General features: G+C 40.1%; 1 protein-coding gene and 1 pseudogene across 1 annotated transcript; one reads left to right on the top strand and one right to left on the bottom strand.

Moving 5' to 3' along the window:
• Positions 1-747: 747 nt before the first annotated feature.
• LOC135546886 (trace amine-associated receptor 6-like) lies at positions 748-1,582 on the top strand. The gene is made up of 2 exons (XM_064975446.1): positions 748-1,404; positions 1,571-1,582. The coding sequence occupies exons 1-2, from the start codon at positions 748-750 to the stop codon at positions 1,580-1,582; spliced, it is 669 nt and encodes a 222-aa protein (XP_064831518.1).
• A 2,941-nt stretch (positions 1,583-4,523) lies between these two features.
• LOC135546885 (trace amine-associated receptor 3-like) lies at positions 4,524-9,140 on the bottom strand (annotated as a pseudogene).
• Positions 9,141-24,521: the final 15,381 nt, after the last annotated feature.

The raw sequence follows: 24,521 nt of genomic DNA, 5'->3' as shown, positions 1-24,521 counted from the left end.
ATAGCCTCCACATTGACTCTGTACCGGTACCCCCTGAATATAGCCTCCACATTGACTCTGTACTGGTACACCCTGTATATAGCCTCCACATTAACTCTGTACCGGTACACCCTGTATATAGCCTCCACATTGACTCTGTACCGTAATACCCTGTATATAGCCTCCACATTGACTCTGTACCAGTACACCCTGTATATAGCCTCCACATTGACTCTGTACCGGTACACCCTGTATATAGCCTCCACATTGTCTCTGTGCCTCGATATTGTTATTTTACTGCTCTAATTATTTGTTACTGTTATTTTTCACTTATCTATTATTCACTTAAAATATTTTTTTTCTTATATCTGCATTGTTCGTTAACGGCTTGTAAGTACGCATTTCACTGTAATTCAACACCTGATCGGCGCTGTTGAAAAATATCATTTGATTTCAATTGGAGAAAATGTACCTTTTCTCTCATCTCTAACTATCAGTACAGCTGAAGGACAGGCCAGCTGGGCACAGCAACATTGAATCCCATATCACATTACATCATACTTTCATTAATTATTTGTTTATCCAACCGTTTGTTCATGTGTGTGTGTGTGTGTGTAGAGACGCTGATGAGGGGAGTTTCTGTCAGTAACTCAGAGATAAATAGAGAGGCAGAGCTCAGAGTTTGTTGGACCTGACAGACGGACCTGATAGGGTCACACACAGGACCAAGCAGGAGCAGGACCTCAGCATTTTTACTTTTTATTACAAATGGAGAAACATGAAGATGTTCAATACTGTTTTCAAGACAGAAACTCTTCTTGCAGAAAGGCTTTGCTGTCGACATCTATCTATATAACACTGTACATCTTCTTCTCATTGATTTCAGTTGTTACAGTATTTTTGAATGTACTGGTGATCATCTCCATCTCTCACTTCAAGCAGCTCCACACTCCAACCAACCTGCTCATCCTCTCTCTGGCTGTGTCAGATCTCCTGGTGGGACTGATTGTGATACCAGTAATGACTGTAGCAATATTGGAATCATGTTGGGGTTTTGGGGAATATTTCTGTGTGTTTCATTTCTACATTACTTTTTTATGTACTTCTTTATCTCTGGGCAATTTGGTCTTGATATCTATTGACCGGTATGTTGCTGTATGTGATCCTTTATTGTACCACTCTAAAATAACAACAACAGGAACTATCTGTTGTATATCCATTACCTGGTGTTGTTGTATCATATACGATGCTGTTATTATACAAAACTTTGTAAATGTGCAGACACCCAGTAGGTGTTTAACAGAATGTGTTATTGTTGAAGGAATAACATGGGTTAATATAATGTACATTGTTTTTATATTGGTTGTCCCGTGCTCTATTATTATAACACTTTATATGAACATCTTTGTGGTGGCCAGATCACAGGCAAGAAAGGTATTTTCAAAAGAGGCTGCCAGTGTGTCTGGTGTTAAAACTGTCCAGGCAAATAAGTCTGAGAGAAAAGCAGCAAAAACTCTGTCTATTGTTGTTTTCAACTATCTCCTTTCTTGGATTCCAACTCTATTTCTTTTCTTATTTTTGTCTGTTATAGGTGATCATTTAATATCATATTTCACCAGTTATCTGGCACTTTTTAATTCCTTAATTAATCCAATAATTTATGCTTTTTTTTATCCATGGTTCAAAGTGACAGCTAAACTTATTTTAACTCTGAAGATAAGACGTTTATAGTTCCTATAATATGATTTCCTAGTTCGGCAAACATTTGTTTGATATAGTTTTGTTCCACAGGTGTTGTAATTATTTCATGTAACAATACAGTGACATGACTCAGCTCACTGTTGTCATCATAGGTACATGTGGTGTTGATACAGAATGATTTGTCTGGATTGGATTGGAATGAATTGGAGAAGCTTGTTTTCTAAAAGACATTGTAGTCATTGTTGATTGTGTTCTCCATAAGCTTGTTTTATAAAAAAAACATTGTAGTCATTGTGGATTGTGTTCTCCAAATACCTAAGGCTGTGGTTGTTCCATGTTAATGATAAATAGTATGTTAGTGTTCTAATATAACATTCTGAGGACGTCATGAGTCATTATATATGTTGTTTAACATCTCCCTCTAGTGGCTTAATTGGGACACAACGTCTTCATCAAGTGCAGTAAATTTGAAATGTACAATACTGCATGATATCAGATAACGTCCTGGTCTAAATAACTGCTGTATTGTGGAAGTAGTTGATGGAAAAATGTAAGAACATCCAATTATGGGTAACACTTTATCATTTCAGTAATAAACCATCTGTAAGTCATTTACAGCTTGCTCACCATGTATTAATCATTACTCCACCTTTAATGAAATGTTAGTAAACTAGGTATTCTCAAATGTATAAATAACTACAATATGTGTTAATGATTAAGCACAACAGCGCAGGAGACAACAGCAGAAACTACCAAACTCTCACTACATCACTGCAGCCAGGTCAGGCGTCACACAATAGCAGCTCTCTCAGAGGTTGTGTAGTCAGAATGAATATAAAGATTGTAGAGAGACTTTATAATAACACTTTGTAACGAAGGATTTATAATGGATAAGTAAATCGTTTTTTGATCATCCATGTATCATTACTCCCACATTTGTTTTAGAAAGCTAGTTATTCACACATTTTTAAACAACTTTTAAAGTCTGTAATAATGATTCATAAGATAATTAATAAGATGTTTAATAAATAAACGTTTAAACCATTTACTAATCATTAGTAAAGTAGTTTTCCAGTCCCTAATCTAAAGTGAGGACTATTCACACTTTCTTATCTTATAAACCATGTACTAATCATTAGTAAAGTAGTTTTCCAGTCCCTAATGTAGAGGGAGGACTATTTACACTTTCTTAATACTTGAACAGTGACCAGTTTAATTTACCACAAAAAGATGGACATGCTATTGGTAGATGTTCCAGCAGTACATGAAATGTACAGTGCTGCATGATATCAGACAACGTCCAAGTCTATCTCAATGGTGTATGGTGTAAGTAGTTAAGGGTAAAATGCAAGAATGTGCAATAGTGTGTAACAATTTATAATTTCAGTAATAAACCATCTGTTAGTCATTTACAGCTTGCTCACCATGTCTTAATCATTACTCCACCTTTATTTAAATGTTAATAAACTAGGTATTCTCATTTGTATAAACACTACTATATCCATTAACGATTCAACACAACAGCGCAGGAGACCGCCGAAGACACTTGAACCTCATCATACTGGTTATGAACACAATAACTACTCTCACTACCACTACTCTCAATACATCTCTGCTGCCAAGTCAGGGGTCACACAATAGCAGATGTCTCAGATGCTGTTGAGTCAAAATGAATATAGAGATTGCTAACATTTTGCAATAACACTTTGTCATAAAGGTTTCATAATGGATTAGTAAATAGTTTATTCATCATTCATGTATCATTACTCCCACATTTGTTTTAGTTATTCACACATGTATTAACAACTTTTATAGTCTGTAATAATGATTCATAAGATAATTCATAAGATGTTTAATGAGTGAACTTATAAACCATTTACTGATCATTAGTAAAGTCGTTTTGCAGTCTCTAATCTAAAGGGAGGACTATTCACACTTTCTAATACTTTATAAATGTTTTCAACAGTGACCAGTTTAATTTATCACAAAAAGATGGACATGCCATTGGTAGACAATCCAATACTACCTGATTCTACTTAAGGTCTCAAAATTATCTAGAACAAATCAATGGGAAACGATAAGCACACAACACAGAGGATGTTAAAGGAAATATATTGAACATTTTATTCCAAAACAGTCACACAGTTGTAGTAGTGTGCTGAAGGAAGTAAGGTGTTTGTCTGAAAATAATAACAATCTTGTTTGTTGGCAGTGACTACCAAAACCAAATTGTGGATTGCAGTCACTCATTAGAGCAGACTTTGTCTCAGTTACATCATGGGGACAAATACCTTTTGTCAGACATCAGAACAACCACACTGCACTCTGACCCAATCATCTCTTGATGTTGTTTTCCATTTCTGTGGTGTTGCTATCTCAGAAGAAAATGTGACTGAGAAATGTGATTTCTCGTTCAGTTGTATCAATCAATGATCTCAAAAGAACCTCAAGTAATTAGGGACAGTTCACAATTTCTCAATCACAATTCTCCAACATAATGTGTACGACCACAACCAAAAATAACTGTAGCGACCCTAAAAATGTAGATATCGACTTTGCCACTTCAGGATGCTTTTGTGTTGCATACAACATCATGTAGGGCTACGGGCCAGAAGGTTGAGGGTTCGCCGACCACTAAGAACCAGCTCACTCTCTCTGTCTGTATCATGAGGCCTACACTAGGGTCAGAGTTGGCTACAGACAACAACATTTTCCAGCAACTGGTTTCTCTGCCAATGCACCCCACAATAAACAAAGCATACCGACTTCAGGTGTTTCAATCCCATGACAATCGTGACAAATTAAAAGACTATGCTCTTGCTCCACAAATGCTCTCGCCTGGTTTAATCTGGGTCATCCTTGACATCAGACATGGGAATCAGATTGGCCACCAGTCTGAGGTAGGGTTTGATGTTGGCCCAGAAGTGATCAGCCAGGATTTGGCTATGGCACCAGCACTGTCCACCACTGACATCACTGTCAGCATAGATGGTTTGGGGCAGAGATCTGTCGCTTATCTCCATGAGGAGCAAGTTGGGAGTAACTGAGTCTGGTCAGGCAGGATGATGATGAAGGGGACTGGTACTGCTGCCCCATGGAGCACCAAGGGCAGTTGAAGGAAGGAGGAAGGTTTTGCCATCTGTCGTAACACAGATGTCAGTCGTAAAAAACACAGATGTCAGTCGTTAAATGAAGTAACCCTTTAAATGTAATGTTCAGTTAAATGATGTATTTATAGATCGGTTCCCTTACCCTGTAAGCAGTCTATGAACTGCTCTTAGTCTGCGCCGCTCTGACATTGCTCATTCCAGTCCTTTACTTAGATTTGTGTGTATTAGGTATTTGTTGTGAATTTGTTAGATTGTTACTTGTTAGATATTACTGCACTGGCGGAACTATATGCACAAGCATTGTGCTACACCCTCAATAACATCTGATAAACACGTGTTTGTGACCAATAACATTTGATTTGATTTGATTACTAATGAGTGACTACAATCCAAACTTTGGTTTCGGTAGTCACTGCCAACAAACAAGAATGTTATTAATTTCAGATAAACATGTTACTTCCTTCAGCACACTAATACAACAGTATGACTGTTTTTGAATAAAATGTTCAATATATTTATTTTGACATCCTCTGTGTTGTGTGCTTATTGTTTTACCATTGATATGTTCCAGGTCATTTTGGGATCTTAAGGAGCATCGGGTACTGCTGGAATGTCTACCAATAGCATGTCCATCTTTATGTGATAAATTACACTGGTCACTGTTCAACACATTTATAGAGTATTAAGAAAGTCTGAATTATTTAATTTTTTTATTTTATTTCACCTTTATTTAACCAGGTAGGCTAGTTGAGAACAAGTTCTCATTTGCAATTGCGACCTGGCCAAGACAAAGCTTAGCAGTGTGAACAGACAACACAGAGTTACACATGGAGTAAACAATTAACAAGTCAATAACACAGTAGAAAAAAGGGGAGTCTATATACATTGTGTGCAAAAGGCATGAGGAGGTAGTCGAATAATTACAATTTTGCAGATTAGCACTGGAGTGATAAATGATCAGATGGTCATGTACAGGTAGAGATACTGGTGTGCAAAAGAGCAGAAAAGTAAATAAATAAAAACAGTGTGGGGATGAGGTAGGTGAAAAAGGGTGGGCTATTTACAATAGACTATGTACAGCTGCAGCGATCGGTTAGCTGCTCAGATAGCACATGTTTGAAGTTGGTGAGGAGATAAAAGTCTCCAACTTCAGGGATTTTGCAATTCGTTCCAGTCACAGGCAGCAGAGTACTGGAATGAAAGGGGGCCAAATGAGGTGTTGGCTTTAGGGATGATCAGTGAGATACACCTGCTGGAGCGCGTGCTACGGATGGGTGTTGCCATCGTGACCAGTGAACTGAGATAAGGCGGAGCTTTACCTAGCATGGACTTGTAGATGACCTGGAGCCAGTGGGTCTGGCGACGAATATGTGAGGGCCAGCCGACTAGAGCATACAAGTCGCAGTGGTGGGTGGTATAAGGTGCTTTAGTGACAAAACGGATGGCACTGTGATAAACTGCATCCAGTTTGCTGAGTAGAGTGTTGGAAGCAATTTTGTAGATGACATTGCCGAAGTCGAGGATCGGTAGGATAGTCAGTTTTACTAGGGTAAGTTTGGCGGCGTGAGTGAAGGAGGCTTTGTTGCGGAATAGAAAGCCGACTCTTGATTTGATTTTCGATTGGAGATGTTTGATATGAGTCTGGAAGGAGAGTTTACAGTCTAGCCAGACACCTAGGTACTTATAGGTGTCCACATATTCAAGGTTGGAACCATCCAGGGTGGTGATTCTCGTCGGGCATGCGGGTGCAGGCAGCGATCGGTTGAAAAGCATGAATTTGGTTTTACTAGTGTTTAAGAGCAGTTGGAGGCCACGGAAGGAGTGTTGTATGGCATTGAAGCTCGTTTGGAGGTTTGATAGCACAGTGTCCAAGGACGGGCCGGAAGTATATAGACTATATACTATAGACCTCAGTCTATAGACCTCACTTTAGATTAGTGACTGCAAAACTACTTTACTAATGATTAGTAAATGGTTTATGCGTTCATTTATTAAACATCTGATGAGAGATCATATAAATCATTATTACATACTATAAAAGTTTATCAATGTATGAATAACTACCTTTATAAAACTAATGTGGGAGTTATGAGACATTAATGATGTGGAGTCAAAATAAACATTCTACATTCATTATTACAAAGTGTTACCAATCTCTACATTCATTCTGACTCCACAGCATCTGAGAGAGCTGTTCTAGTGTGACCCCTGACCTGGCAGCAGAGATGTAGTGAGAGTCATTGTAGTGAGGGTAGTGGTACTGTTCATACCCAGTACGTTGATGTTGAAGTATCTGCTGTGGTCTCTTAAGCACTGTTGTGCTTAATCATTAATGCAAATACTAATGATTAGTAAATAGTTTATAAGTTCATTAAACGATAAGCACACAACACAGAGGATGTTATCTCATTAAACATCTTATGAATGATCTTATGTATCATTATTACAGACTATAAAAGTTGTTAATAAATGTGTGAATAACCAGTTTACGACAACAAATGTGGGAGTAATGATACATGAATGATGAATAAACTATTTACTAATCCATTAGAAACTATTTAGTGTGTTTCCCATTCTCTATATTCATTCAGAGTAAACAGCTTCTGAGAGAGCTGCTCGTGTGTGACCCTTGACCTGGTAGCAGTGACATAGTGAGAGTAGAGGAAGTGTTCATGCCCAGTGTGTTGAGGTTGAAGTGTCTGCTGTGGTCTCATGCTCTGTTGTGTTGAATAACTAATGTATATACTGTAGTAGTTATTTATAAAGGTGTGAAAACCTAGCCGAATAACATTTCACAAATGAGGCCTTAATTTTAAATGGTGAACAAACTGTAAATGCCTTTCAAATGGTTCATTACTGAATGTTATTATAAAGTGTTACCCATAATTGCATATTCTTACATTTTCAACTACTTCCACAATACAGCAGTTATTTAGATCAGGACGTTGTGTGATATCATGCAGTATTGTACACTTCAACTTTACTGCACTTGATGAATACTTTGGGTCACAATTGAGCCACTAGAGGGAGATGTTTAACAACATATTGAATGACTCATGACGTCCTCGGAATGTACTATTAGAACACTTACATACTATTTATCATTAAGTAACATGGAACAACCACAGCCTTAGGTATTTGGAGAACACAATCCACAATGACTACAATGTCTTTTATAAAACAAGCTTATTCAATCTTATGCATTCTCCAAGTCATTCCATTCCAATCCAGACAAATCATTCACTATCAACACCACTTGTATCTATGACGACAACACTGAGATAAGTAATGTCAGAGCATTGCTATATGAAATAAATAAATACAACAATTGTAGATCAAAACTATATCAAACCTATGTTTGCCAACCTAGGGAATAAAATTATAGGAACTATGAACGTCTTATCTTCAAATTTAATAATAGTTTAGCTGTCACTTTGAACCATGGATAAAATAAAGCATAAATTATTGGATTGATAAAAGAATTAACAAGTGGCATAAAAATGATGAAATATGATAATAAAATGTCAATTAAAAAAGAGGAAAAAAAGTAAATAAATAGAGATGGAATCCAACAAATGAAATAGTTGACAACAACAATAGACAGAGTTTTTGCTGCTTTTCTCTCAGACATATTTGCCTGTACAGTTTTAACACCAGACACACTGGCAGCCTCTTTTGAATATACCTTTCTGGCCTGTGATCTGGCTGCCACAAAGATTTTCATGTAAAGTGTTATAATAATAGAGCAAGGGACAACCATTGTAATAACAATGTAAATTATATTAACCAAGATTATTCCGTCAACAATAAAACATTCTTTCAAACACCGACTGGGTACCTGTACATTGACAAAGTGTTTTACAATAGCAGCCCGGTATATGATACAACAACACCAGGTAATGGATATACAACACATCATTATTGTTGTTGTTATTTTAGAGTGGTACAATAAGGGATCACACACAGCAACATAACGGTCAATAGATATCAAGACCAAATTACAAAGAGATAAAGAAGTACATAAAAAGTAATGTAGATCTGAAACACACAGAAATATTCCCCAAAACCCCAGCATGATTCCAACAATGCTACAGTCACTACTGGTATCACAATCAGTCCCACCAGGAGATCTGACACAGCCAGAGAGAGGATGAGCAGGTTGGTTGGAGTGTGGAGCTGCTTGAAGTGAGAGATGGAGATGATCACCAGTAGGTTCAAAAATACTGTAACTGCTGAAATCAATGAGAAGAAGTTGTACAGTGTTATGTAGATAGATGTCGATAGCAAAGCCTTTCTGCAAGAAGAGTTTCCGTCTTGAAAACAGTATTGAACATCTTCATATTTCTCCATTTGTAACAAACGCTGAGGTCCTGCTGCTCCTGCTTGGTTCTGTGTGTGACCTTCTCAGGTCCGCCTTTTGACTAACTCTGAGCTCTGCCTCTCTATTTATCCCTGAGCTACCACATGTCAGCTGGTCAGTGTGTAGGAAGGTTGACAGGAGGGAAGTTGATGAGATACTATAAGTTTATGGCGTACATGCTAGTAGCAAATGCAATCAAAATAGTGGCATTCCATAGGAGCTTTCCATAGACCATCAAAATGTCAATCTGAACTGATTTATTTATACATCACTTGTCTGATCCGCTGAATTGCGACTCCACTTTGTCTCTATACTGACATTTTTCCTGTTTGTGTCACACCCTGATCTGTTTCACCTGTCTTTGTGATTTGTGTCCACCGCCTTCCAGGTGTCTCCCTTCCTCATTATCCTCTGTGTATTTATACCAGTGTTTTCTCTCTATCTGTGCCTGTTTGTCTTGTTTGTTCAAGCCAACCAGCGGTTTGTCTCTGCTTTTCACCAGTCTCTCTTTTTCTTGCCCTACTGGTTTTGACCCTTGCATGTCCTGTCTTTGAGCCTGCTTGCCTGACCCTGAGCCTGCCTGCCATCCTGTACCTTTCCCCCACTTCTCTGGACTATTAACCCCTGCCTGCCTTAACCTGTTGAAACTAGGGGGCACTATTTTCTTTTTTGGAAAAGGAACGTTCCCAAAGTAAATGGGCTATTTTGTCAAGACAAGATGCTAGATTATGCATATAATTGACAGCTTAGGATAGACAACACTCTAAAGTTTCCAAAACTGTAAAAATATTGTCTGTGAGTATAACAGAACTGATATTGCAGGCGAAAGCCTGAGAAAAATCCGATCAGAAAGCGACTCTTATTTAGAAAGCTCTGCGTTCCTATGCGTCCCTATTGAGCAGTGAATGACATATCAACCAGATTCCTTTTTCTATGGCTTCCCAAATGTGTCTAGTGTCACAATACATAGTTTCAGGCTTTAAAAAAGAAATGAGCCTGAGCGACAACATTGCGTCAGTTGTCAGCTGGAGTCTTGTGCTTAAAAGACAAATGCGGCCATTGTTTCTCTCTTTCCTACTAAGATGTTGCGGCTGAAGCAAATACTTTTGTTCCGAGCTCCAACAGTGCAGTCGTATCTAACTATTCACAATACACACAAATAAAAAGTAAAAGAATGGAATTAAAAAATATAAATATTGTGATAAGCAATGTCTGAGTGGTATTGACAAAATACAGTAGAATACAGTATTTACATATGAGATGAGTAAAACAGTATGTAAACATTAATAAAGTGACCATTGATTCCATGTCTATGTACACTGGGAAGCATCCTCGAAGGTGCAGGGTTGAGTAACATGGTGGTAGTCGGCTAATGATGAATATTGAACATTCTGATGGCTTTGAGATAGAAGCTGTTTTTCAGTCTCTCAGTCACAGCTTTGATGCACCTGTCCTGACCTTACCTTCTGGATTATAGCGGGGTGAACAGGACGTGGCTCGGGTGGTTGATGTCCTTGATGATTGTTGGGCAGACCACACCACACCACTCTCTGGAGAGTCATAAGTATTCAGAACCTTTACTCAGTACCTTGTTGAAGCACCTTTGCCAAGGATTACAGGGTATGATGCCACAAGCTTGGCACACCTGTATTTGGGGAGTTTGTCCCGATCCTCTCAAGCTCTGTCAGGTTGGATGGGGAGTGTCGCTGCACAGCTATTTTCAGATCTCTCCAGAGATGTTCGATCGGGTTTAAGTCCGGGCCACTCAAAGACATTGAGATTTGTCCCGAAGCCAATCCTGCGTTGTCTTGGCTGTGTGTTAGGGTCGTTGTTCTGTTGGAAGGTGAACTTTCGACCCAGTCTGAGAAACTGCTCCAGAGCTATCAGGACTTCATCAAGGATCTCTGTACCTTGCTCCGTTCATCTTTTCCTCAATCCAGACTAGTCACTCAGTCCCTGCTGCTGATTAACATCCCCACAGCATGATGCGCCACCACCATGCTTCACCGTAGGGACGGTGCCAGGTTTCCTCCAGACGTGACAGTTGGCATTCAGACCAACGAGATCAATCTTGGTTTCTTCAGACCAGAGAATCTTGTTTCTCATGGTCTGAGAGTCCTTTAGGCAAACTCCAAGGCTGTCAGGTGCCTTCTACTGTGGCGTGGCTTCCATCTGGCGACTCTACAAAAAAATCCTTATTGTTGGAGTGCTGCAGAGATTTGTCCTTCTGGAATGTTCTCCCATCTCCACAGAGGAACTCTCATGTTCTTGGTCACCATGACCAAGGCCCTTCTACCCAATTGTTCATTTTGGCCGGGCTGCCAGCTCTATGAAGAGTCTTTGCGGTTCCTATCTTCTTCCATTTAAGATTGATGGAGTCCACTGTGTTCTTGAAATTTTTCATACCCTTCCCTAGATCGGTCCTTCGAAAATTCTGTCTCGGAGCTCTACAGACAATTCCTTCAACCTCATGGCTTGGTTACTGCTCTGACATGCACTGTCAGTTGTGGGACCTTATATAGAGAGGTGTGTGCCTTTATCAACAAAAAAACTAAACATTATAACTAGTAGAGTCAGTTAAAAATAAATGATTTACAAATGACGGCCTCCATCGGCCAAACCCGGACGACGCTATGCCAGGTGTGCACCGTCCTAAGGGACTTCCAATCACGGCCGGTTGTGATACAGCTGGATTTGAACCAGATGCAGTGCCTTAGACCGCTCCGCCATTCAGGAGCCAAAATCAATCAAGTTGTATTAATATCTCAAGGATGAACAATGGAAACAGGATGTGCTTTAGCTCAATTTCGAGTTGCATAGCAAAGGGTCTGTATGCTTATGTAAATGAGGTATGTTTTTATTTTTATAAACAATTTTAAAAACCTGTTTGTCAGGTATTGTGTGTAGACTGATGTGTCGACCGAATGCACTGTGTGTATTAATTAACATACCCTCAAATAAAAGGTGACATTCTATAATGTCGCCTCATCTTAAACATTTGACCTCATATCCAAAGTAAAGAGCAACATTTCTTTAAACATTTTCCTGCAGAGTGAAACAGAGGACAGGTATTGCTTTCACTATGTACAGTAGCCAGAGGAAGGCATCATCAATCACAATCTGTGACAGAGGAGTAACTTGACTTATTCCATTCTGAACAAAAATATAAACACAAGATTTTACTGAATACAGTCGTATGGAAATCAGTCAATTGAAATTAATTCATTAGGCCTATGATTTGAATCCAGGCTGTATCAAAAACTGGGAGTCCCATAGGGCGGCGCACAATTGGCCCAGGGTCGTCCGGGGTTGGCCGGCGTAGGCCGTCATTGTAAATAAGAATTTGTTCTTAACTGACTTGCCTAGTTAAATAAAATGTTGTTTTTTTTAAAGGCTGTTGAATGTTGTCCCACTCCTCTTCAATGGCTGTGCAAAGTTGTTGGATATTGTCGGGAACTGGAACATGCTCCCATACACGTCAACCAAGAGCAGCCCAAACATGCTCAATATGTGACATGTCTGGGGAGTACGCAGGCTATTGAAGAACTGGGACATTTTCAGCTTCCAGGAATTGTTTACAGATGTTGAAGACGGACATGCGTGAATTATCATGCTGAAGCATGAGGTGATGGCGGCGGATGAATGGCACTACAATGGGCCCCAGGATCTCGTCACGGTATCTCTGTGCATTCAAATTGCCATCGATAAAATGGAATTGGTTTGTTGCCGTAGCTTATGCCTTCCCATACTATAACCCCACCGCCACCATAGGGCACTTAACAAAATGTGGACAAAGTCAAGAGGTCTGAATACTTTCCAAGTACACTGTATATCATAAGATAGTGTTGTAATTAAAATTATTTTGAAGACCAATACATCCTTAACTATTACAACACTTTCAGTAATGGTTACAGAAATGTTTTACTTGCTATGACTGATATGTGTCCTTTTTTATCAACCTTGGTTGAATGCAGTGACTGTACATTACTAAGGACAAGAGCACCCGCTAAATGACCAAAATGTAAAAATGAAAACTTGCAAAGAACACTGGGTAATATGTAGCTGCATGGGCAATTCCAGTAATATACAGGACGGACATTTTGAAGAACAGATGTTTCTCCACACAGCCGTGGCAGCTGCCGCTCCAGCTGCCGATCCAGCCTGACACCAGTCTCCCTGCAAGGGACAGACAAAACATTCGGTTCACAGATTGATTTGACATTCTGAATTTAAACCTAATTGTGTTAGTCACATAAGCCGAATACAACAGGTGCAGACATTACAGTGAAATGCTTAATTACGAGCCCCTAATCAACAATTCAGTTTAAAAAAATACAGATAAGAATAACAAATAAAAGTAACAAGTATTTAAAGAGCAGCAAAAAAACAACAATAGCGAGACAATATACAGGGGGGTACAAGTTATTTGAGGTAATATGTACATGTAGGTAGAGTTAAAGTGACTATGCATAGATAACAACAGAGTAGCAGCGGTGTAAAGGGGGGATGCAAATAGTCTGGGTAGCCATTTGATTACATGTTCATGAGTTTTGTGGCTGGGGGGTAGAAGCTGTTTAGAAGCCTCTTGGACCAAGACTTGGCACTCATGGTACCGCTTGCCGTGCAGTATTAGAGGGAACAGTCTATGACTAGGGTGGCTGGAGTCTGACAATTTTTAGGGCCTTCCTCTGACACCTCTTAGTATAGAGGTCCTGGATGACAGGAAGCTTGGCCACAGTGATGTACTGGGCCATTCGCACTACCCTCTGTAGTGCCTTACGGTCAGAGTGTGAGCAGTTACAATACCAGGCAGTGATGCAATCACTCAGGATGCTCTCGATGGTGCAGCTGTAGAAACATGCTACATCTTTTCAGTCTCCTGAGGGTGAATAGGTTTTGCCGTGCTCTCTTCACAATGGTCTTTGTGTGCTTGGACTATGCTAGTTTGTTGGTGATGTGGACACCAAGGAACTTGAAGCTCTCAACCTGCTCCACTGCAGCCCGTCAATGAAAATGTGGGAAGTGCTCAGTCCTCTTTTTCCTGTAGTCCACAATCATCTCCTTTGTCTTGATCACTTTGAGGGAGAGGTTGTTGTCCTGGCATCACACGGCCAGGTCTCTGACCTCCTCCCTATAGGCTGTCTCATCGTTGTTCAGTCCTACTTAATGATGGTGTTGGAGTCGTGCCTGGCCGTGCAGTTATGGGTGAACGGGTAGTACAGGAGGGGAATGAGCACGCTCCCCTGAGGGACCCCTGTGTTGAGGATCAGCATGGTGGATGTGCTGTTACCTTACAACCTGGGGGCAGCGCGTCTGGAAGTCCAGGATCCAGTTGCAGAGTGAGGTGTTTAGACCCAGGGTCCTTAGCTTAGTGATGAGCTTTGAGGGCACTACAGTGTTGAACGCTGAGCTGTAGTCAATGAAAAGCATTCTCACATAGGTGTTCCTTTGGTCCAGGTGGGAAAGGGCAGTGTGGAGTGCAATAGAGCTTGCATCATCTGTGGATCTGTTGGGGCGGTAGACAAATTGGAGAGGGTCTAGGGTTTCTGGGATAATGGGATAATGGTGTTGATGTGGGCCATGACCAGCCTTTCAAAGGACATGGCTACAGACAAGAGTGCTACGGGTTGGTAGTCATTTAGGCAGGTTACCTTAGTGTTCTTGGGCACAGGCACTATGGTAGTCTGCTTAAAACATGTTGGTATTACAGACTCAGGAGAGGATGAAAATGTCAGTTAAGACACTTGCCAGTTGGTCAGAGCATGCTTGCAGTACACGTCCTGGTAATCCGTCTGGCCCTGTGGCCTTGTGAATGATGACCAGTTTAAAGGTCTTAAAGGTCTTACTCACATCAGCTGCGGAGAGCGTTATCAAACAGTCTTCCAGGAACAGATGCTCTCATGCATGCTTCAGTGTTATTTGCCTCGAAGCGAGCATTGAAGTAGTTTAGCTCGTCTGGTAGGCTCGTGTCACTGGGAAGCTCTCGGGTGTGCTTTCCTTTGTAGTCTGTAATGGTTTGCAAGCCCTGCCACATCCGACAAGAGCCAGAGCCGATGTAGTACGATTTGATCTTTGTCCTGTATTGAAGCTTTGCCTGTTTGATGGTTCGTCAAAGGGCATAGCGGGATTTCTTATAAGCTTCCAGGTTAGAGTCCCGCTCCTTGAAAGCGGCAGCTCTAGCCTTTAACTCAGTGCGGATGTTGCCTGTAATCCATGGCTTCTAGTTGGGGTATGTACATATGGACACGGTGGGGACGACGTCCTCAATGCACTTATTGATAAAGCCAGTGACTGATGTGGTGTACTCCTCAATGCCATTGGAGGAATCCCAGAACATATCCATGGTTCAAAGTGACAGTTAAACTTATTTTATCTCTGAATTTAAGGCATTCATAGTTCAAGCATAAGTTTGATATCATTTTGTTATACAATTGTTGTAAGTATCTCATTCATGTAACAATACACTGACATGACTTAGCTCAGTGTTTAGGTACATGTGGTGTTGATACAGAATGTTTTGACTGGATTGGATTTGAAGGACTTGGAGAAGGCATAAGATGGAATAAACTTTTTTATAAACTATTTTATTAAACTTGTTTAATAAAATACATTGTAGTTGTACACTCCAAATACCAAAGTCTTTTGTTGTTCCATGTTATTTAATGCTGAATAGTTTGTAAGTATTCTAAAAGTACATTTTGAAAACGTCATGAGTCTTTCTATATGTTGTTCAACATCTCCCTCTATTGGCTCAATTGGGACACAATGCCTTCAACACATATCGTAAAATGTAAATGTACAATATGCATGATATCAGATAACATCCAAGTCTATCTCAATGGTGTATTTATTGTGTAAGTAGTTAATGGTCAAATTTAAGAATATGCAAATATGGGTAACACTTTATAATGTTCTTAATAATCTATTTGTAAGGAATTTACAGTTTGTTCACCATTTATTAATCATTACTCCCAAATGTGTTAAATGTTAGTCAGGTAGGTATTCTCACATGTGTAAATTACTAGTATGTGCATGTAATAATGTCTGTAATAATGATACATAAGATCATTCATAAGATGGTTAATGAATATCCTTATAAACTATTTACTAATCATTAGTATATGCATTAATGATTAAGCACAACAGTGCAGGAGACCACATCAGACAGCTCAACCTCAACATGCTGGGTAAGAACAGTACCATTCCTCTCACTACCACGACTCTCACTACATCACTGCTGCCAGGCCAGGGGTCACACAAGAGCAGCTCTCTCAGATGCTGTGGAGTCTGAATTAATATATAGATTGGTAACACTTTATAATAACACTTTGTAATAATGAATGTAAAATGTTTATTTTGACTCCACATCATGAATGTCTCATTACTCCCACATTAGTTTTAGAAAGCTAGTTATTTATCTTTTTAAACATTTTTATTTCACCTTTATTTAACCAGGTAGGCAAGTTGAGAACAAGTTCTCATTTACAATTGCGACCTGGCCAAGATAAAGCAAAGCAGTTTGACACATACAACGACACAGAGTTACACATGGAGCAAAACAAACATAAAGTCAGTAATACAGTATAAACAAGTCTATATACAATGTGAGCAAATGAGGTGAGATAAGGGAGGTAAAGGCAAAAAAAGACCATGGTGGCAAAGTAAATACAATATAGCAAGTAAAACACTGGAATGGTAGATTTGCAAAGGAAGAATGTGCAAAGTAGAAATAAAAATAATGTGGTGCAAAAGAGCAAAATAAATAAAATAAATACAGTAGGGAAAGAGGTAGTTGTTTGGGCTATAGGTGGGCTATGTACAGGTGCAGTAATCTGTGAGCTGCTCTGACAGCTGGTGCTTAAAGCTAGTGAGGGAGAAAAGTGTTTCCAGTTTTATTCACACATCGATAAACTATTTTTACAGTATGTAATAATGATTTATATGATCTCTCATCAGATGTTTAATAAATTTACGTATAAACCATTAACTGATCATTAGTAAAGTTGTATTGCAGTCCCTAATCTAAAGTGAGGACTATTCACACTTTCTTATCTTATAAACCATGTACTAATCATTAGTAAAGTAGTTTTCCAGTCCCTAATCTAAAGTGAGGACTATTCACGCTTTCTTAATTCTTTATAAATGTTTTGAACAGTGACCAGTTTAATTTATCACATAAAGATGGACATGCTATTGGTAGATAATCCAGTAGTACCTGATGCTCCTAAAGTTCTCAAAATGACCTGGAACATATCAATGGACACAACACAGAGGATGTTAAAGGAAATATATTGAACATTTTATTCCAAAACAGTCAGATTGTTGTAGTAGTGTGCTTAAGGATGCTAACATCTTTATCTGATAATAATAACATTCTTGTTTGTTGGCAGTGACTATCAAAACCAAAGTGTGGATTGCGGTCACTCATTAGTAATCAAATCAAATGTTATTTGTCACATGAACATGTGTTTAGCAGATGTTTTTGTGGTTGTAGTGAAATGCTTGTGCATCTAGTCCTGACAGTGCAGCAATATCTAACAAGTAATATCTAACAATTTCACAACAAATACCTAATTTACACAAATCTAAGTAAGAGACTGGAATTAAGAATATATGAATATATGGATGGGCAATGTCAGAGTGGCACAGACTAAGAGCAGTTTATGGACTGCTTACAGGGTAAGGGAACCAACATCGAAATCTTAACTGAACATTACGTTTCAAGGGTTTTTACACTACAAAATCAAATCAAATCACATTTTATTGGTCAAATTAGTTGAACTGGTTATTACAGCCACACCCGTTGCTGACAGGTGTATAAAATTGAGCCCACCGCCTTGCAATCTCCATAGACAAACATTGGCAGTAGAATGGTCTTACTGAAGAGCTAAGTGACTATCAATGTGGCACCTTCATAGGATGCCACCTTTCCAACAAGTCAGTTCGTCAAGTTTCTGCTCTGCCAGAGCTGCCCCGGTCAACTGTAAGGGCTGTTGTTTTGAAAAAGAAACGACTTGGAGCAACAATGACTAAGCCGCTAAGTGGTAGGCCACACAACCTCACCGAACGGGAAGGCAGAGTGCTCCAGCACGTAGCGAGTAAAAATCCTCTTTCATCGGTTGGACATCTCACTACCAAGTTCCAAACTGCCTTTGGAAGCAACGTCAGTACAAGAACTGTTCATCGGGAACTTCATGAAATTGGTTTCCTTGGCCGAGCAGCCAAAAACAAGCCTAAGATCACCATGCACAATGCCGTGTTGGCTCGAGTGGTGTAAAGCACTTTGTCATTGGACGCTGGAGCAGTGGAAACACCTTCTCTGGAGTGATGAGTCACGCTTCACTCTCTGGCAGTCCGATGGATGAATTTGGGTTTGGCGGATTCCAGGAGGACTCTACCTGCCCCATGCATAGTGCCAACTGTAAAGTTTGGTGGAGGAGGAATAATGGTCTGGGGATGTTTTTCATGGTTTGAACTAGGTCCCTTAGTGCCAGTGAAGGGAAATCTTAACACTCCAGCATACAATGACATTCTAGACTTTGTGGCAACAGTTTGGGGAATGCTCTTTCCTGTTTCAGCATGAAAAAGCCAACGTGCACAAAGTGAGGTCCATAAAGAAATGTTTTTTTGAGATCTGTGTGCAGGAACCTGACCGGACCGCACAGAGCCCTGACCTCGACCACATCGAGCACATTTGGGATGAATTGGAACGCCGACTGAAAACCAGGCCTAATCGCCCAACATCAATGGCCAAATGAACTTGTGGCTGAATGGAAGCAAGTCCCCGCAGCAATGTTCCAACATCTAGTGGAAAGCCTTCCCAGAAGAGTGGAAGGTGTAATAGCTGCAAAGGAGGACTAGCTCCATATTAATGCCCATGATTTTGGAATGAGATGTTCGACAGGCAGGAATACACATTATTTTGGTCATGAAGTGTACAAGCAGAGGGGTGGATCAGAAAAACAGTCAGTATCTCATGTAACCACAATTTGCATCATGCAGGGAAAAACATCTCCTTTCCAGTGTTGAATTTGTTCTCAACTGGCTGCCAAGTAAAATAAACGTGAAATAGAAGGTCCTGTGGAATGTTGTTACACTCCTTATCAATGGCTGTTGGATATTGTCTGGAACTGGAACATGCTCCCGTACACATCATTCCAGAGCATAACAAACTGATCAATATGTGACATGTCTGGGGAGTATGAGGCCACTGAAGAACTAGGACATTTTCAGCTTCCAGGAGTTGTGCACAGATCATTGCGACATGGGGGTGTGAATTATCATGCTGAAACATGAGACGATGGCGGCGGATGAATGGAACTAAAATGGGCCTCAGGATCTCGTACTGTATCTCTGTGCATTCAAATTGTCATCGATAAAATGGAATTGGTTTGTTGTCTGTAGCTTATGCCTGCCCATACTATAACCCCACCGCCACCATGGGGCACTTAACAAAATGTGGACAAAGTCAAGAGGTCTGAATACTTTCCGAATACACTGTATATCATAAGATAGTGTTGTCATTACAATTATTTTGAAAACCACAATATCCTGAATTAACTAAAACAACATTATCAGTAATGGTTACAGAAATGTTTTACTTTCTATGTCTGTGAAACACGTTATTTGTTATCAACCTTGGTTGAATGCACTGGCTGTATGTTACTAAGGACAAGAGCGCCCGCTAAATGACCAAAATGTAAAAATGAAAACTTGCAAAGAACACTGGGTAATATGTAGCTACATAGGCAATTCCAGTAATATACTGTAAAGTAGACTACAGTAACATTTGTATTACCATAAAATTCATTGACATAAAATTGATTACAGTCACTGTACTGTAAAATAAATTACAGTAACTTACTAGCTAATTGCTTCCTGTAAGTTACTGTACATTTTACAGGAAATGTTTTAGAGTGTTTCCAGTTGCACCTACTGGGACAGCAACAGTCTGCGGTTGGTCTTGTGGAACTTGTACAGGGACATGCTGAGGGCTGTGGGACCAGGAGGAGCCTTGGTTTCCACTGGATCTTCATTTCCTACTGTGCCAGAGAAAGCTGCTCCACTGGCTGCAGGACGGACATGTTGGAGAACAGATGTTTCTCTACACAGCCGTGGCAGCTGCCGCTCCAGCCTGACACCAGTCTCCCTGCGCGTAGACAAAATGAGACATTAGGTTCACAGCTAGGTTTCAATTTACAATATTTGGAATGTCAAATCAAATTTTATTAGTCACATCCCCCGAATACAACATGTGTAGACATTACAGTGATATGCTTAATTACAAGCCCCTAACCAACAATACAGTTAAAAAATATGAATAAGAAATAACAAAAAGTAACAAGAAGAATAAGTATAAGAATAAGTAAAAGTATCAATAAAGTAACATGTATTTATAACTTGCAGTAAAATAACAATAGCGAGACAGGGTGGTACCGGTTAGTTGATGTAATACAGTATGTACATGTAGGTAGAGTAATTAAAGTCACTATGCATAGATGATAACAACAGAGAGTAGCAGCGGTGTAAAAGGGGGGGGGAACAATGCAAATAGGCTGGGTAGCCATTTGATTAGATGTTCATGAGTCTTATGGCTTGAGGTTAGAAGCTGTTTAGAAGCCTCTTGGACCAAGACTTGGCGCTCCAGTACCGCTTGCCGTGCGGAAGCAGAGGAAACAGTCTATTACTAGGGTGGCTGGAGTCTGACATTTTTTAGGGCCTTCCTCTGACACCTCCTGGTATAGAGGTCCTGAATGGCAGGAACCTTGGCCCCAGTGATGTACTGGGCCGTTCGCACTACCCTCTGTAGTGCCTTGCGGTCAGAGGCCGAGCAGTTGCCATACCTGGCAGTGATGCAACCAGTCAGGATGCTCTCTATGGTGCAGCTGTAGAACCTTTTGGAGGATCTGAGGACCCATGCTAAATATTTTCAGTCACCTGAGGGGGAAAATGTATTTTGTCGTGCCCTCTTCATGACTGTCTTGGCGTGCTTGGACCATGTTAGTTTGTTGGTGACGTGGACACCAAGGAACTTGAAGCTCTCAACCTGCTCCACTGCAGCCCAGTCGATGACAATGGGGGTGTGCTCGGGCCTCTTTTTCCTGTAGTCCACAATCATCTTCTTTGTCTTGATAACGTTGAGGGAGAGGCTGTTGTCCTTTAATCACATGGACTCTAACCTCCTCCCTATATGCTGTCTCTTTGTTGTCAGTGGTCAGGCCTACTTAATGGTGCTGGAGTCATACCAAGCTGTGCAGTCATGAGTGAAAGGGGAGTACAGGAGGGGACTGAGCACGTACCCCTGAGAGGCCTTTGTGTTGAGGATCAGCGTGGTGGATGTGTTGTTACCTGCCTTTACAACCTGTTGGCAGCCCATCAGGAAGTCCAGGATCCAGTTGCAGAGGGAGGTGTTTAGTCCCAGGGTTCTTAGCTTAGTGAAGAGCTTTGAGGGCACTATTGTGTGGAACACTGAACTGTAGTTCAATAGCATTCTCATAGGTGTTCCTTTTGTCCAGGTGGGAAAGGGCAGTGTGAAGTGCAATAGAGAGTGCATTATCTTTGGATCTGTTGGAGCGGAAGGCAAATTGGTGTGGGTCTAGGGTTTCTGGGATAATGATGTTGATGTGAGACATGACCAGTTATTCAAAGCACTTCATGGCTACAGACAAGAGTGCTACTCATCGCAGTCCTGATATCCAGAAGTTATTTTCGGTCATAAGAGATGGTAGCGGTACCATCTCTCTGAACAAAACAAGTAAAAAAACAAGTTACAAACAACTTAAATAAACAAACATAATCGGTTGGGGACACATAGATCCGCCTTCTTCTCCACAGCCATTTTACTTCTCTAACGGATCGCCTCTTTGTCTGAGGAGTAGGAAGGATCAGACCAATATACAGTGTGGTAAGTGTTCGTCATTTTATTCAACAGCACTGAACACTCTCAGTAACAGGTGCTATAAATCCAATTACTAGTAGATTGGATTAGTTTGGAAAACAGTTATCTTTGTGTAGTATAAAATGGATCAACCAATCACTGAAAAGTTACAGATAAAACAATTCTGCAAATCTCTCTGCAATGTAGGTGTTTGTGAGAGTCTTAGTTATCGATGGTGGGGTTATATTAGTTTGTAGTCCAAACCGTAATGAAATTGTAATTGACATTGTAATGAAAAGACCGATTTTCGGGATGTCTCCTGGCCTGACAAACACCGCTGTAGCTAGGCCGCAGAAGCGACATCGGTGGATGCGGTGGATTGAAATGCAGCCTGTGCCAAAAAATAGCTATCTCTTTCTTAAGGATGGATTTTGATGGGGAGGCCTGTTTAGTCATGGGCAGCCCCATTGAGGGCTTTCACCATTGTTAAATAGTCAACACATTAACATCAACACGCCACAGGATATACCCATTGGACTTTGGGCTCTGCTGGGAGTTTACCTCATAGCCTATGGGATATTCATTGAATATTTAATGGAGGAGGATGGTAAATGTGATCTGCATAACATACCAATAGACATACCTTTATATTCCTCCTGATACCTTCAAACACAGACACAAAGGTGAGCAGCTCATTCATCTGCACCCAATACATCTAGCCTTCAACATAATTATTCTAGTATAGATATTCTTACCTCTGTTGATTCATATCCATTGAATTGTGTCCAATCTCGGTTTTAGAAATATTTGCTATGAAAAGATAGATGGTATCATCATAAAACAATATCAATTTTGATCATACATGGGACAAACCTTACCTTAAACTGAGGAGATCTTTACATTTTTCTGTTAAGTGGCTGCACATGCTGTCCTTTCAAATTAAAATCCATATGTTTCAGTTGGGCAGTTATGTTCCAGCAAGAACCCCCACCAACTAAGGAGGTTCCTCGGTGAACCCCACCTCCCATGGGGTTCTTGGAAGAACCTTTTGGGGGCCATTTTCAGTGCCAAATACCCTGATGTTCTTGAAAGAACTTGGAGGATCTTAGAAGAACCCTTGTTGAACCTCAAATGTTTAGAGAGTACAGGGATGTAGTACCGTCATAGTGCGGGGGAGAATATAACGAGTAAAAATATGTCTGGAAATGTTATTCTAATCAATTCTAAATTAATTATAGTTAATTACCACAAAATTCCACGAAAACAAAACACTAAGTAAATATTCAAATATAATAATTCAAGAAGATCTATATGCATATTCCCATGAAACAGATTGACATGAAATTATTGGCATGCAGTGTCACACCCTGACCATAGTTTGCTTTGTATGTTTCTATGTTTTGTTTGGTCAGGGTGTGAACTGAATGGGCATTCTATGTTGGATGTCTAGTTTGTCTGTTTCTATGTTTGGCCTGATATTGTTCTCAATCAGAGGCAGGTGTTAGTCATTGTCTCTGATTGGGAACCATATTTAGGTAGCCTGTTTTGTGTTGGGTTTTGTGGGTGGTTGTTTCCGTGTCTGTGTTTGTTTCACCACACAGAACTGTTTCGGTTTTCACATTTATTGTTTTCTATATTTGAGGTGGTTTCTCGGTATTCTTCTTGATTAAACATGTTTAACCCGAACCACGCTGCTTTTTTGTCCGCCTCTCCTTCCCGGGAAGAAAACCGTGACATGCAGTTAGAACATTTCACCTGTAAAACATGAAGATTTATCATTCACCATTGACAGTGATGGCCTATTTTGAAATTAGGTATGCCTAACTGTCTGCGACGGCATTACAAATATACATTTTTCTTGAGACAAAAGAACTGTGCTTTGGCATAGGCAGATGTTGCAATTGGAGGATGCATTTTATGCCTATTCTACGGTGATATTCAATGGGCTATATCTGTCGGTACAATGATGAGAAATAATGACCTCATAAAGAATTGCTCTCCCCCTAAAACGGTAGGTGAGGGATTGTTGCAGTCACTCATTAGAGCAGTTCATAGACTGCTTACAGGGTAAGGGAAACAATATCTACATACATCATTTAACTGAACATTATGCTGAAAGGGTTACTACCTGTAATACGCTACAAGAGAAGTTGGCCAAATACTTACGACTTTTTCAAAATGGGGGAGGGGGGGACTTGATTCATAAGGTGTATTCATTTCTTAACACTGTTCAAATCAAATCAAATGTACTTATATAGCCCTTCTTACATCAGCTGATATCTCAAAGTGCTGGACAGAAACCCAGCCTAAAACACCAAAAAGCAAGCATTGCAGGTGTAGAAGCACGGTGACTAAGAAAAATTCCCAAGAAAGGCCATAACCTAGGAAGAAACCTAGAGAAGAATCAGGCTATTAGGGGTGGCCAGTCCTCTTCTGGCTGAGATTATAACAGAACATGGACAAAATGTTCAAATGTTCATGAATGACCAGCATG

The sequence above is a fragment of the Oncorhynchus masou genome, chromosome 10 (assembly GCF_036934945.1).
Source record: "Oncorhynchus masou masou isolate Uvic2021 chromosome 10, UVic_Omas_1.1, whole genome shotgun sequence".
NCBI lineage: Eukaryota > Metazoa > Chordata > Actinopteri > Salmoniformes > Salmonidae > Oncorhynchus > Oncorhynchus masou.
The sequence above is the reverse complement of the archived record's forward strand: the minus strand, read 5'-3'. Positions and strand labels throughout refer to the sequence as shown.

Excerpts from the sequence above, each read along its gene's own strand:
- LOC135546886 (XM_064975446.1), top strand. The coding sequence starts at position 748 with ATGGAGAAACATGAAGATGTTCAATACTGTTTTCAAGACAGAAACTCT.